General features: G+C 54.4%; 1 protein-coding gene and 1 non-coding gene across 6 annotated transcripts; one reads left to right on the top strand and one right to left on the bottom strand.

Moving 5' to 3' along the window:
• Window positions 1–26: 26 nt before the first annotated feature.
• Window positions 27–12,154, top strand: MAD2L2 (mitotic arrest deficient 2 like 2). 5 transcript variants are annotated; one of them, XM_057696416.1, is made up of 9 exons: window positions 27–48; window positions 7,052–7,103; window positions 7,199–7,317; window positions 8,954–9,025; window positions 9,613–9,713; window positions 10,516–10,610; window positions 10,930–11,003; window positions 11,479–11,571; window positions 11,813–12,154. In XM_057696416.1, the coding sequence occupies exons 2-9, from the start codon at window positions 7,064–7,066 to the stop codon at window positions 11,852–11,854; spliced, it is 636 nt and encodes a 211-aa protein (XP_057552399.1). In that variant the 5' UTR covers window positions 27–48; window positions 7,052–7,063; the 3' UTR covers window positions 11,855–12,154. The 5 variants fall into 5 exon arrangements, with proteins under 5 accessions (XP_057552399.1, XP_057552388.1, XP_057552393.1 ...); XM_057696405.1 differs by lacking the exon at window positions 27–48 and adding an exon at window positions 6,515–6,631; XM_057696410.1 differs by lacking the exon at window positions 27–48 and adding an exon at window positions 6,531–6,645.
• LOC130842736 (U6 spliceosomal RNA) lies at window positions 2,826–2,929 on the bottom strand. The gene has a single exon (XR_009050540.1). It is a non-coding gene; the product is annotated as a U6 spliceosomal RNA (small nuclear RNA).
• Window positions 12,155–12,183: the final 29 nt, after the last annotated feature.

Below are 12,183 nucleotides of genomic sequence, written 5' to 3'. Positions count from 1 at the left end.
CAGAGGCCTAGCCGCCGCCGCCGCGAGGGCGCGGGGTAGACAAAGAAGGTAGACAAAGGCGGGCGCAGCCGGGCGGCGGTGCAGGCACCGGGAGAGGCGGGCCCACTCCTCCCGGTGCGTAAAAGCCGCTTCGGCGCGGCCCAGGGCGCGTGGGACGGGAGGGGCGCGGGCAGCGGTGGAGCATCTGGAGCGGCCCCGCCGGGAGCGGGCGACAAAAGGCCGCGGCAGGGGGTCCCTGGCGGACCCCAACAATGGATCGGAGCTGAGCGCTCAGCTGCGGCGCGTCTGGCTGGGCAGGGGCCGGCGGTTCCCCAAAAGGATTATTCCGCCTAGGCTGTCAAATGGGACGGAAGAAATGCCGGGTGCGAGGGAGGCGGAACGGGGCACCGCCGGGCCTTTGTAGCCTCCGAAAGTGCGCAGAGTGAGGGGCGAGATTCTGGGGGGGGGGGGGGTCGCTCTTCGACGTGGGGGTCCAGGGGGGTCTTCAAAGCGTTACCAGGTGAGACTCGGGAGCACAGACGGCTGCACTGGTGTCCCCTCCGCACTCACACACCCAGGGAGGAAAGGGAACAAGACAATCCCCCTACCTAACACACACACACACACACACACACACACACACACACACACACACACACACGGTCTGCCTCTCGCCACGCCCCGTCCAAAGTAGGTCTGATGCTCCCCAACCCGGCCCAGGCAGGACAAAGCCAGCGCTCGAGGCGGCTCATCCATCACGGCGCAGGGTGCCGCGTCCTGCCGACCCCAGGAGTCCCGGAATGCTGTGTTATGGGTCCCGCGGTCCCCATAACTCACGGCGGGGTCAGTGGGGCCACAGGAGCTGCAAAGATCAAAGAGCGGTGGGGCGGGCCCGCGTTCGTGGGAAGCAGCAGCCTTGCCTGGCGCCCAGAGCTGGCCGTGGGGCTTCCATTTCGACTGTATTCTTCTTTCTCTAGAGTGTGGCAAATTATGTTGCAGTGTTCTGCTCTGTAGTCAGGTTAGATGCCTGGGCTCCTCTCCTGCTGTCATTCCCCCTGTGCTTGGGCAAGTGGCCTAACGTCTCTGAGCCCACCACTAACCCTAACTCTCAGGGTTCAAGGATGAAGTGCAGTGGCCTGTGTAAGGAGACAATGTTCCTAAGGTCCTGGCCCCATGGGATATGCTCTAGAAAAATTATCTGCTATTGTTATCGTAATCTTATCAGCCTGATGGGCACCAGGATGGATTGGGTTGTGAGCAGAACAAAGGCATGGTCCCACTTAGGTTTTAACAAATTCCCTCTGATTCCCAAAGTTGAGAATAAACTACCTTTGGCAGGGACAAAAGCAGGGAGACCAGCTAAGAACTGTGGCAGAGAAGAGGCGATGGTGGCTTGGGCCCGGGAGGAGGACAGTGGGCATGGTTCTCCCTGTCAAGGATGAAACTGTGGCCCAGGCTTTACTGAACCAGAAGCGAATTATTGGATCCTTTGGTTCAAATGCGATGGCTATTTGCCAGTGGGGTGATCTTTTGTCATGCTTGGACTCTCTGTTCTCTGGGTCCTCCCAAAGTGATGCTGCAGGAAAGGTCTGGACTCCTATCCCATCCAGGTTATGGTGGCTTTGGGCCTCAGTTTCCCCATGGTTGAATGGCCAAAGTAGAAACAACCCGAATATCCATCACCTGATGAGTGGATAAACAAAATGTGGTATATTCATACAATGGAATAGTATTCGGCCGCAAAAAGGAATGAAGTACCAATACAAGCCACACAATCTTGGTGAACCTTGAAGACAGTATGCTTCACTGAAGACAGTTTCTTTCACATTGAAACATACCAGACATAAAAGGCCACCTATTGTGTGATTTACATGAAATGCTCAGAATAGGCAAGTCCGTAGAGACAGAAAGTAGACTCGTGGTTGGTTGCCAGGGGCTGGCGGAAGGCAAGATTGAGGAAGTGGCTGCCAATGTGTGCAGGTGGGGTGGGGGTGGGGGGTTCTTTCTGGGGTGATGAAAATGTTCTGGAATTAGATAATGGTGACTGATGCACAACTTTGTGACTATATTAAAAACCACTGAATTATATGCTTTAAAAGGATGAACTTTGTGGTTTGTGAATTATATCTCAATAAAGCAGTTATTTTTAACAAGTGGCAGTTGAACTGGATCAAGGGTTCTTACTCTGTGGTCCAGGATGACTTCAGGGGACCTGGGGACTCCTAAAGTTGTGGAAAACAATGTCTCTGTGCATTTCTGTGGGTAAAGGTTCAAAGTTTAAGAAGAGATGACCTGTAAGGTCCCCCTGAGGGGTCAGTGACACTGGGGAGTCAGCAGAACCTCGGGGAGGGAATGGCATGGGGGCTCTGCTTTGCTTGAAGTATTGGGAAGCCGCCCAGTATTACTGGCCTAAGGTCAGGGCTCTGACCTGGATCTGAGGTCAGCAGTGGACCCCAGGATCTGGGGGCAGCTGTGTAGGTCAGGCCTCACATCAGTAGGCCAGATGAGTGGGGAGAGGAGCTGTCTTCAGCTGCAGCCACTTGTCTTTAGGCGTCTCGGGCCATGAGGATGCATGTCCTCCTTTAGGGCATCTTCGGGGCTGCCTGCTGCCTTGGGAAATGGAAATGGCAAGGGGGCCACATCTATGGATGTTTTGGGTGGGGTTTTGAAAGATGTGATGGCTGGTCCAGAGTGTTTGCTCTAGGGGCTCAGGTAGTGTGTGTGTTGATTTTTTTAAAAAATTTTTTGGAGTATAGTTGATTTACAATGCTGTGTTAGTTTCAGGTGTACAAAAAAGTGAATCAGTTATACATATACATATATGCACTCTTTTTTTAGAAAAAAAAATGTATATGGAACGCTTCACGAATTTGCATGTCATTCTTGCGCAGGGACCATGCTCATCTCTGTATTGTTCCAATTTTAGTATATGTGGTGCTGAAGCGAGCAAGTGTGTGTGTCGATCTTAATCTCATTGTCATAACAGCTGTTAATTGGGCATTTATGTGCCAGGCATTGTGCATTTTATATTTTTACAAACAGTATCTCACTCACTTCTAACTCAACTCTATGGAATTGGTGCTACCATGATCCCATTTTACAGATGAGGAAACTGAGCTTCAGAGAGGGAAGGGCCTCACAGCTGGTTAAGGGGCAGTGGTGGGGAGAGAAGCAACAGCCCAGTGGGTGTGAGGGCCACCGCAGTGAGCATTCTGCAGCTCTTGCTTCATTTGTGAAAGCAGCTCTTTTCTGCACACCACCACTTAGACCCCAAGCACTGAAATTAGAGGTCTCTCTCCTCATCCAGACTAAATTAGGATTCGTGTCAGGCAAGTGGCAATGAGATTGCCCACCATCATTTCACTCCTCCATTCTTTCATTTGCTCGTTGAACACACATTCATTCAGAACCTGGATCTGGCCAGGCACTGGTGAGGTGCTGGACTAAGAGAATGAATGAGGCTGGGTCTCTGTTCAGGGGGCTGGGTTCCAGAGCATCACGGTATTAGTGGAATTGTCACCAGGCTATACGTGGCTGACTCTCTATGGCTCCTCCCACCACCCTGTGTTTCGTGTCCTGGGAACCTTAGGCAGGGGTGGGATGGATAATATGTCCTGCGATCAGGCTGGTGAGAATGGGAGGGACTCTGGAAGCATCTTAGGGGTCTGGACACTTCATTGCTTGTTGTTACACCCCTATAACTCATTGTGTGTTGTTCAGTGAACCCCAGGAATCGTCCTTCACCCATGCAGCCTTTGCAAAACTTTCTTGCATCTCACCTTCTCTTAGTTTCAATTTAAACGTCTCTAGGGAGTGATTTTCTCTCCGTTTCCACTGCAGACCCTCAGGAACCTGCTGCAGTTGGCAAATAAGCTCTCTCTCCTCCTAAACATCCATCCATCCCCTCCCAGGTGCCCTCCTACATATTGTCATTATGGTGAAAAATATGCAAATAGCTTTGAAAAACAGTCTCCCAGCAAATGGGTATTCAAAAATGTAATAAATTAACCCCATAATGTAATCTGGGTCCCGTGACCATCCATCACGCTGATGCGATTAAGTTATGAAAAACCAGATGCCGCATGGATGGAAGTGACAGATGACTTTTCACAGAGCTCCCCCACGGCCGCATGCTGAGTCAGCCCCCTCCCCAGCTTCTTGGCCTCCATGGAACCTGAGGCCATCAGAGGTTTAGGGAACATCTGTCCAGCCTGTTCATTTCACAAAGGAGATGGAGGCCTTTCGGGGGTTGGGGTCAGATCAGTTTGATCCCTCCTTATCTGTCTCCTAGCCCCCCTTCTGTTTATGGCTGGCTCTGAATCCAAAGCCCCAAACTTAGGCATTTTTATCCAGTTTATATTTGACAGTGTCAAACACAGCTGTTGGGACCTAAGTGTCCCCATTGGAAAAATGAGGGTTTTGGGGTATATGTACACCAAGGTTTCTCTGAAATTCTTTAGTTCTGTGTGGCAGGAGACCTATGGGTGGGTTGCACTGTGTCTTCTCAGGGCAGGGTGCTGGGGCTTAGGGGCCATGAAAGGAGCACCTGGCATAAGCCCCCAGGTGGCTCACACTGTGCCTTGGAGGCCATCCCACAGGAGTAGCTGGGCTCTGAGCTTCTCCACGCTAGACTCCAATCCTAAGGGACGCTTTACCAAGAGTTGCCCCCTTAAGACTGCCACTTTCTGTTACCTATGAAAATGCTACTTGAGTGGCCTCCAGAGAGGGGCAAAGAGGGACCCTCATTTCCCCCAGTTTCCAAAGCATCCTCAGTGATTAAATCTCAAGGAGCCAGGGGACACCTGTCTACAAGCAAGTGAGCTGTTCAGCTGGCTCCATACGGAAATGGTCCTCTTCTATACGAAGTGGGAAGGGTTCCCAGGTCTTGGGAAGGAAGGATTGCTGTGCCCCAAATGCCCCTGCCAGCTGCATCCATTTCTGAAATGAATCATCTCTTCCACTGGGTTAAGCATTGCAGTTTTATGTAATGCAGACTTTCCCTGGAAAAGCCCAAACCATTGGGTTGCAATTCCCACACTTTCTTGGGCATCAGGGCCCCTGGGAGCTTGTTAAAGGGCCAGTGCCCTGCTGTGCACCCCAACAGATCTGGTAGGTCTGGGAAGCGCGGGTTCCAGGTGTTTAGTGGGCTCCCTGGGGATCCTGATGCAGATTTCCTAGGACTGCTTTTGAGAAATGCTCTGCTGGCATTCTTGGCTTAATGGGCTAGGTTACTTATTCTCTCCCCTGCCCCCACCCCCATCAGAAGTGTGTAAATGCAGGTTTGAAAGCGTCTGGGGTGAAGGGGGTGCAGGTCTCCAATAGCAAGCAGTAAATGGTAAACATGCCTAGCTACATCTGTGTACCAACAGATGGGCGTGACTCCTAAAGAAGCTTTTGTGTCCCTGGAGGTCAGAGACGAGATCCCCGGACTTCTGGCCCTGATTTGTTGCCGTAACGACACAGCCACTTCTCTGACCTTAGTTTTTCCACCTGTCAAATTAAGGGGCTGGAAATATGTGGACGCCCTGGAGTTAGAGTAGAAGTCAGAACTGGGTTTGTATTTCAACTGTGTGATCCTGGCAAGTTAGGGAACATCTCTGAGCCTGTTTTACCATCTATAAAGTGGGGCTGTAAAATGGAGGCATAGCTCCTAGAGTTCACGAGAGAATTAAAGAAAACGGTGCTTGAAACATAAGTGCTCGATGCATGTTAGTAATTATTTTAATACTAATATTATTATTATCCAGGGTTCTCTCAGCCTTTCCAGAGTCCATACCTCTGGGGGGACTTCCGAGCTATAAAGAGTACTGGCAGAAGACACCTGTGCCCGCTGCCTCTCCCCCAATAGCTGGGTAACTCGGGCAGGTTACGCACCCCTCTCTGAACCTCGTTCGGCTCCTCTGTAGAACGGGGACAATCATAGTAATTGTCGCGTGGAATCGTTTTGAGGATTTAGTGAACTGTCCCTGGCACACGGCTAGACCTCTATAAATGTCAGCTATTGTTATGACGCACGGCCCCGGAAGTTTTCTCTTTTGGGGCGGTGAAGACGGGTTGCGTTTAGGCTCCGAGGGGGGGCGGGGACGGGACGTCCCCGGGGCTCGCCGGCCCTCCCCTGTCCCCGCCCCAGAGCCGGCGGATTCGCTTTCGGTTGGGTAGCCGAGGTTCGGGGGCTGGTGACTGTGGAGCTAGCGGTAGATGTCGCTGTCCATAGTGCCCAGCTGTGCCCTCCAGCTGGCTCTCACCGGCAACACCTACCCGCCCTCTTCCCGCGCCTCCGAAAGCGAAAGAAACGCCCTGGTGGGGGAAATACAGCGCGATCCGATGTGGAGCCCGAGGTTGTCTTTTTTGGCGCCCACCTAACAGTGAAAGCAAGCGGCGTGGCCTAGCACCAGCCCAGGAGGGGGCCCTAGGATCCCCGCGGCGCCCAGGCCGGGCCCCGCCCCTCCAGAGCCCCGCCCCCCCAGCCTCTCCCGTGGTTGGCTGCGCGGGGAGTGGGCGTGGCTGGAGGCTGGCGCTAGGACCCGCCTGAGCGCCGCGGACGTGACGGAGCGGCGCCCAGGCCGCGGGTTGAGCGGGAGGCGCGAGCGCTCCGCTCGGTGGTTTTCCTCGCGGGGGCCGGGCCCCGAGCCCGGAATCGAGGCCGGAGCCGGTACCGGGGCAGAGGCGAGGGGCAGGAGTCCCTTAGGGGAGGGATCCAGCCTGGCAGGGGGTGAAATCTTATTCCAGCCCAGTGTCGCTTTCCGCGTGTCCGGCTTTACGCTCCCTGCCCTGCGCCTCCGGCTCTTCCCCCTGCGGCCGTGTCCTTTATGCGGGCGCGCCTCTGCCCTTATCTACCCCCACGGGACTGCAGGGCGAGGCGGCCAGCGCACAGAGGCTGAGCGCGGCGCGGCCGGCCCCTCCGAGCTCTGCCGCCGGCGTGGGGCGTCCTTCCTAGCGGCTCCGGTTGCGTGCGAAGGGAGGGGCGGTCCTGCCGGGATTCCTCCCAGACGGCGGGGAGGGGCGGTGGGGGGGCGGGCCCTGCGCCTGCAGGGCCTTTGGAACCAGCTCCCGCTCCTGCCCCGCCCCCTAGGCGTCGAGAAGGATGACCACGCTCACGCGACAGGACCTCAACTTCGGTCAAGGTAGGGAGGCCGGACCTGCCGACCCGGGGCGGGGGGCAGGGGAGGGCCTGGGCTGGCGGGCTTGGCCGAGCGCTCCGGGTTCTGCCCTCTCGCAGTGGTGGCCGACGTGCTCTGCGAGTTCCTGGAGGTGGCAGTGCACCTGATCCTCTACGTGCGTGAGGTTTACCCGGTGGGCATCTTCCAGAAGCGTAAGAAGTACAACGTGCCTGTCCAGGTGAGCCCCCACATCCAGGCTGGGGGCACTGGGTCACCCCCGAATCCCAGAGTGGGTAGACGGGATTTTTTTTTTTTAAAGCTCTTTATTGGAATGTAATTGCTTTACACTCTTGTACCAGCTTTTGAGGTACACCAAAGTGAATCAGCTGTATTCATACATATATCCCCATATCCCCCCCCTCCCGCGACTCCCTCCCACCCTCCCTGTCCTGGTCTTCTAAGGCATCACCGACAGGGGATTTTTAACTCTCTTCCTCCTTTGGGCTTAGCCCCCAGCGGCCTGGCCTGGCCTTCTAGTTCCTGGCAGCTGCTGAGAGCCCAACAACCTCCCGTCCCTCACTGCAGTGGCGTTTCCTTCTGTCACCTCTGAACTGAGAGTTTCCCTTGCCAGAAGTTAGAGACCAGGCTCCCCCTCCCATTAGACCCCTCCCCCCACTCTTTGTATTTGAAAAGTCTCCTGATGTTGCAGAAAATCGGTCCGTTGAGAAACCAAGCACCACACCTGGAGGGTTGGAGAACTCAGGTTTATTAAGCCAGCTGCCCCAGACGAGCTAACGCTCCAAAGTTCTGGGCCCCGAACTCAGGGTGAGCTTTACTTTTATAGTGCACATGTTTACAGAGCATGGAAGTTTCCAAACAGAAAATTACAAGAGCAGTTGCAGAACATTCCATTTTTTAGCAAAACATCTTAAAGTTACATTGGATTATTAGGTCATCGCGTTTTTCTGTTTTTTTTTCTGGGCGCAGCAAGCATTTCACAAAAGGAAAACAAGCATGGAGTTATTTTTAGCTGAGTGTAATTTTATAACGTTCTCTTCACTGCAGCTGGTGAATGTCTGGTTTGAGGGAGGGGATTCATATAAACCTCTGGCACCTTCTCTCTCCCCTCATTTACCCTAATTGTAACAGTTGTTTTAGGTTAAAAGGCAGACAAAGGAGTAAATATATGCTACTCTATCCCTGACCTCTAGAAGTGCCAGCCCCTTAGAAAGCACTCAGTAAATATTGGAATAAATGACGGAGTACTGGAAGGTGTTGGAAGCTTAAAAGACATAGGGGGGGAAACCAAACCAAAACAAACAAAAAACCAAACAAAAAGATACACAGGGAAAAGGAAAAAAAAGAATCAGCCCTTACTGAGTCCCAGTGTGTGCTAGGTATTTATCTCACTTAATCCTCACTTTTTAAAAATGAGATCTATAGATGAAGTAATGAAAGCACAGAGAGGTTAAGCCTGAGGCCACACAGCTCTCTAGTTCCAGTTTCTTAATGTTTCAAAATGGATTAAATTTCTGGATCCTGTCTCTGGAAAAATGCCTGGATGCTCAAACATTCACAATTTAGAGACTTCTCAGTCTCTGGAGGAGCTGAATGACCCCACATGAGGAACTCCTAATGCTATATTAAATACTAATGTTGAGACTGAATTCTTAGGATCTGCTTACTTCTCTACCTCTGTGGGTAATTCACTTCTTAGCCTTGTGATGGGAGGTCCGTTGCTTGGTTGGGGAGCCCTAGGGTACCGCTGGGGCTCTCTCCGATGGGCAGAAAGGGCCTTGGGCTGCTGGAGGGGGTATCTGATGGCTCCCCCATCAGTGCTGTAACCTCACCAGCCATCATGGGGTTGTGTGCAGATGTCCTGCCACCCGGAGCTGAACCAGTATATCCAGGACACGTTGCACTGCGTCAAGCCGCTCCTGGAGAAGGTGAGGGCACCAGGCCCCCCAGCCCACCCCACCCCCAGTGCTCCTCCATGCTCCAGGATGGTGTGATGCTGAGATTATGCTGGGTCCCCATGATTCAACACCCAGAAGCCTGTTCCCTGCACTCTGGAGACCACCCCCGCCCAAGGACAGGCCCCAGGGCAGCAGGCACACTAAGGGCATGGTTAGTGCAGTTGCGTCTCTTGAGTGAGGCTTGCCTGGACGGTTTTGGGTCCTTCTCACGTGTTCTTTTCTCCCCCTCTGTCCCCAAGTTCTGTCTGGGCTTGGCCCCTCAGGGCATCCTCTTTCTATCTTGTTCTGCTCCCTGAGACATCCTGGTACCCCTATGGGGCCCAGGCATCCTCCTCTCTGTGGGCACCACTCATGTTTGGGGGTGCCTACTTCAACTTAAACCTGTTTCTGGGCTCTCAGGGACTCTGGGCCTAGAAGCTGAGCAGGGCTGCAAATATGCCCTTCCCATTCTTCTCTGCACAGGGAGCAGGTGGCGTGGGTGGATGGGGTGGGGGGAGGGGACAGGGAATGGGGGGACGGTTGTCCAGTTGTTGAGTAGGGGGCTCCTGTCCTTGCAGAATGATGTGGAGAAAGTGGTGGTGGTGATTTTGGACAAAGAGCACCGCCCAGTGGAGAAATTTGTCTTTGAAATCACCCAGCCTCCGCTGCTGTCCATCAGGTATGCTGCCTCACTCCCCAGCCACATGCTCCCTGGTGTGAGGTCCCTGGTAACACCCCCACGCTCACCCCTTTAAGGCAGCCCCTGAATGCCTTGTTAAAGGCCTGAGAGGAGACGTGGCAAGGTGTGATGACCTAACAAGGTCTGTCAGTGGCTGAGTCACAGCTGGCCGCCCAGTGGTCTCTGGACATCACACAGGTTACAGAGACCCTCCTGTATCACACCTGGCAATTCACAGCGTTGGCGAATGGCTAGTCCCAACCTCATTTTATAGATGGAGAAACCAGGGTCCAGAGAGATGATCTTGACTTGGTCACCCAGAGCCAGGACACAGACCCAGTTTCCTGACTTTCACCCAGTAAAGCATCCAGTCCATAGTCAACTAGAAGTTGACCTTGGGTGGGTGTGTTGGGCTGGTCAGCTGCTGGCTTCCTGTGGTGAGGTCAGGGCACCAAAATCTGTCCCCACTTGCTTTGCGGCCTCGGGCAAGCCCTGTCCTTTCCTGGCTTGGTTTCCTGGGGTGTGTCCTGGTTTGCAGATTGGGCTGCAGGTTAGAACCACCTACTCGGGCCCGCCCCCAACCCATTCTGACTTAATTAGCCTGGGTTGGGACTTTGCTTTGGTTTTAAACTCCCCAGATGATTTTAACTGTGCAGAGACAGGTAGCCAGGCGCTCAGAAGTCAACACACTCAGAAACACTAGGGGGGCTCTGCACCTCTGGGCTGCTTCCAGGGTTGATTGCTTGCTGGTGGGAGGGGGACACCCATGAGCTGGGAGACCCTCCTCTTCTCTCCTTCCCAGCTCAGACTCCCTGCTGTCTCACGTGGAGCAGCTGCTCCGAGCCTTCATCCTGAAGATCAGTGTATGTGATGCTGTCCTGGACCACAACCCCCCAGGTGTGCTCACCCCCACCCCCTCTTCCCTGGGCATTTCATTTCCATGGTTACCCGTGTTGGTCTGTGTTCTCAGGTCCCTACTTGGCTGCACCAAGCCTCCTCTCTTCCTTTCTGCCTCTTAGAACCCGTCTGAAAGCCCACCTCCTCCAGGAAGCTTCCCTGGTTGACCACCTGGGCTTTAGTCTCCCGAGACTGTGACCTGAGCACTGGGTTTACACTCTGCTCTGTGGCTGCCAAGCCAGCTAGGGAGGCGGGAAAAGGCTGTGCCCAGTGGCAAGTATGGGGTAGTCCAGGCTTGACCAAACTCTGGCCTCTTTAGGCTGTACTTTCACAGTCTTAGTGCACACGAGAGAAGCTGCCACTCGCAACATGGAGAAGATCCAGGTCATCAAGGTGAGATGAGACTGGTGTAGGAGGTGGGTAGGGAGCCCGCTGGGAGGCTCTGAAAACCAGAGTTCCATGTGAGCGGGGGCGTTGCCCATGGCGGGGCCCTCATTACACTGTTAGGGCACCGCCTGGCATCCCTAGGCTCTCGTGTGCCAGCTCTGCAGTCACTGGCTTGTCAACGCCCTACCTGCGCACTTGGCACTGAGAGCAGGGAGAGCCACCAGCTCAGTGGGGGTTCTCAAGGGAGGAGATCCCTGATCCAGTTTCAGAACTGGTGTTTGGGGCTCCCGGCCCAGCTCAGATCTACAGACTCGGCCTCTCCGGTGGAGGAACCTGGGAATCTGCATGGCCAGGTGTTCCCTGGTGATTCTGATGCATCTTGAAGTCTGATGAGGAGGCAGCTCTGGAAGGGGAGGGGGGAGCAAAGGGAGGGTGGGCCATGGGCCAGCCCCCTGCTACCCTTCCCTTGTCCCCTCCCTAGGACTTCCCTTGGATCCTGGCAGACGAGCAGGACGTCCACATGCACGACCCCCGACTGATACCCCTAAAAACCATGACGTCAGACATCTTAAAGGTGAGCTGCCTGGGGCCTGAGTGCACTTTATTTAGGGTGTGCCGAGGCCTTGCCAGAGGGCTTGTGGATCTAGACTCAGGGGAGATGACCAGGGTGTGCCTCCTTTCAGCTCCCAATTCCCTCTTTCCCTTAACCCCTGCCTGTGGCCACATAGCCTCACCCTTGGCCGAGATCCCACGGGTTCTCCAGAGTTGGTGCCCTGGCTGTCCACCTGACCGTGGTGTTGGTTCCTGTCCATTAGATGCAGCTCTATGTGGAAGAGCGGGCTCATAAAAGCAGCTGAGGGTGTGCCTGCCCCCGCCCCTCTCCGTGGATGCCACAACTGTCGGACTTTGGGGGCCCAGCCCAGGGCAGCGCTGCAGGGCCACCCTGATTCCAAGTGCTCTTATTGCCTCTACGTATGGACCACCCACCCTCCAGCCTGGGGTGCTCAGGCCTGGTTGCCTTCATGGAGGACTCCTCCCCTGGAGGGCAGGGGAGGCTGCTGGGACCTCAATTTCTCAGCCTCTGGGATTCGGCCGGCCAACGCTGTCTGTCTCAAATGCTGTGCTGTGAGTTGTTTCAATAAAGAGCCCCCAGGGCTAAGCTGGGTTGTCACTACCTGGAGGGGAG

This window comes from Hippopotamus amphibius, chromosome 1, assembly GCF_030028045.1.
Source record: "Hippopotamus amphibius kiboko isolate mHipAmp2 chromosome 1, mHipAmp2.hap2, whole genome shotgun sequence".
Lineage (NCBI taxonomy): Eukaryota > Metazoa > Chordata > Mammalia > Artiodactyla > Hippopotamidae > Hippopotamus > Hippopotamus amphibius.
Note: the sequence above shows the minus strand (reverse complement) of the source record. Positions and strands in the feature narration are given on the sequence as shown.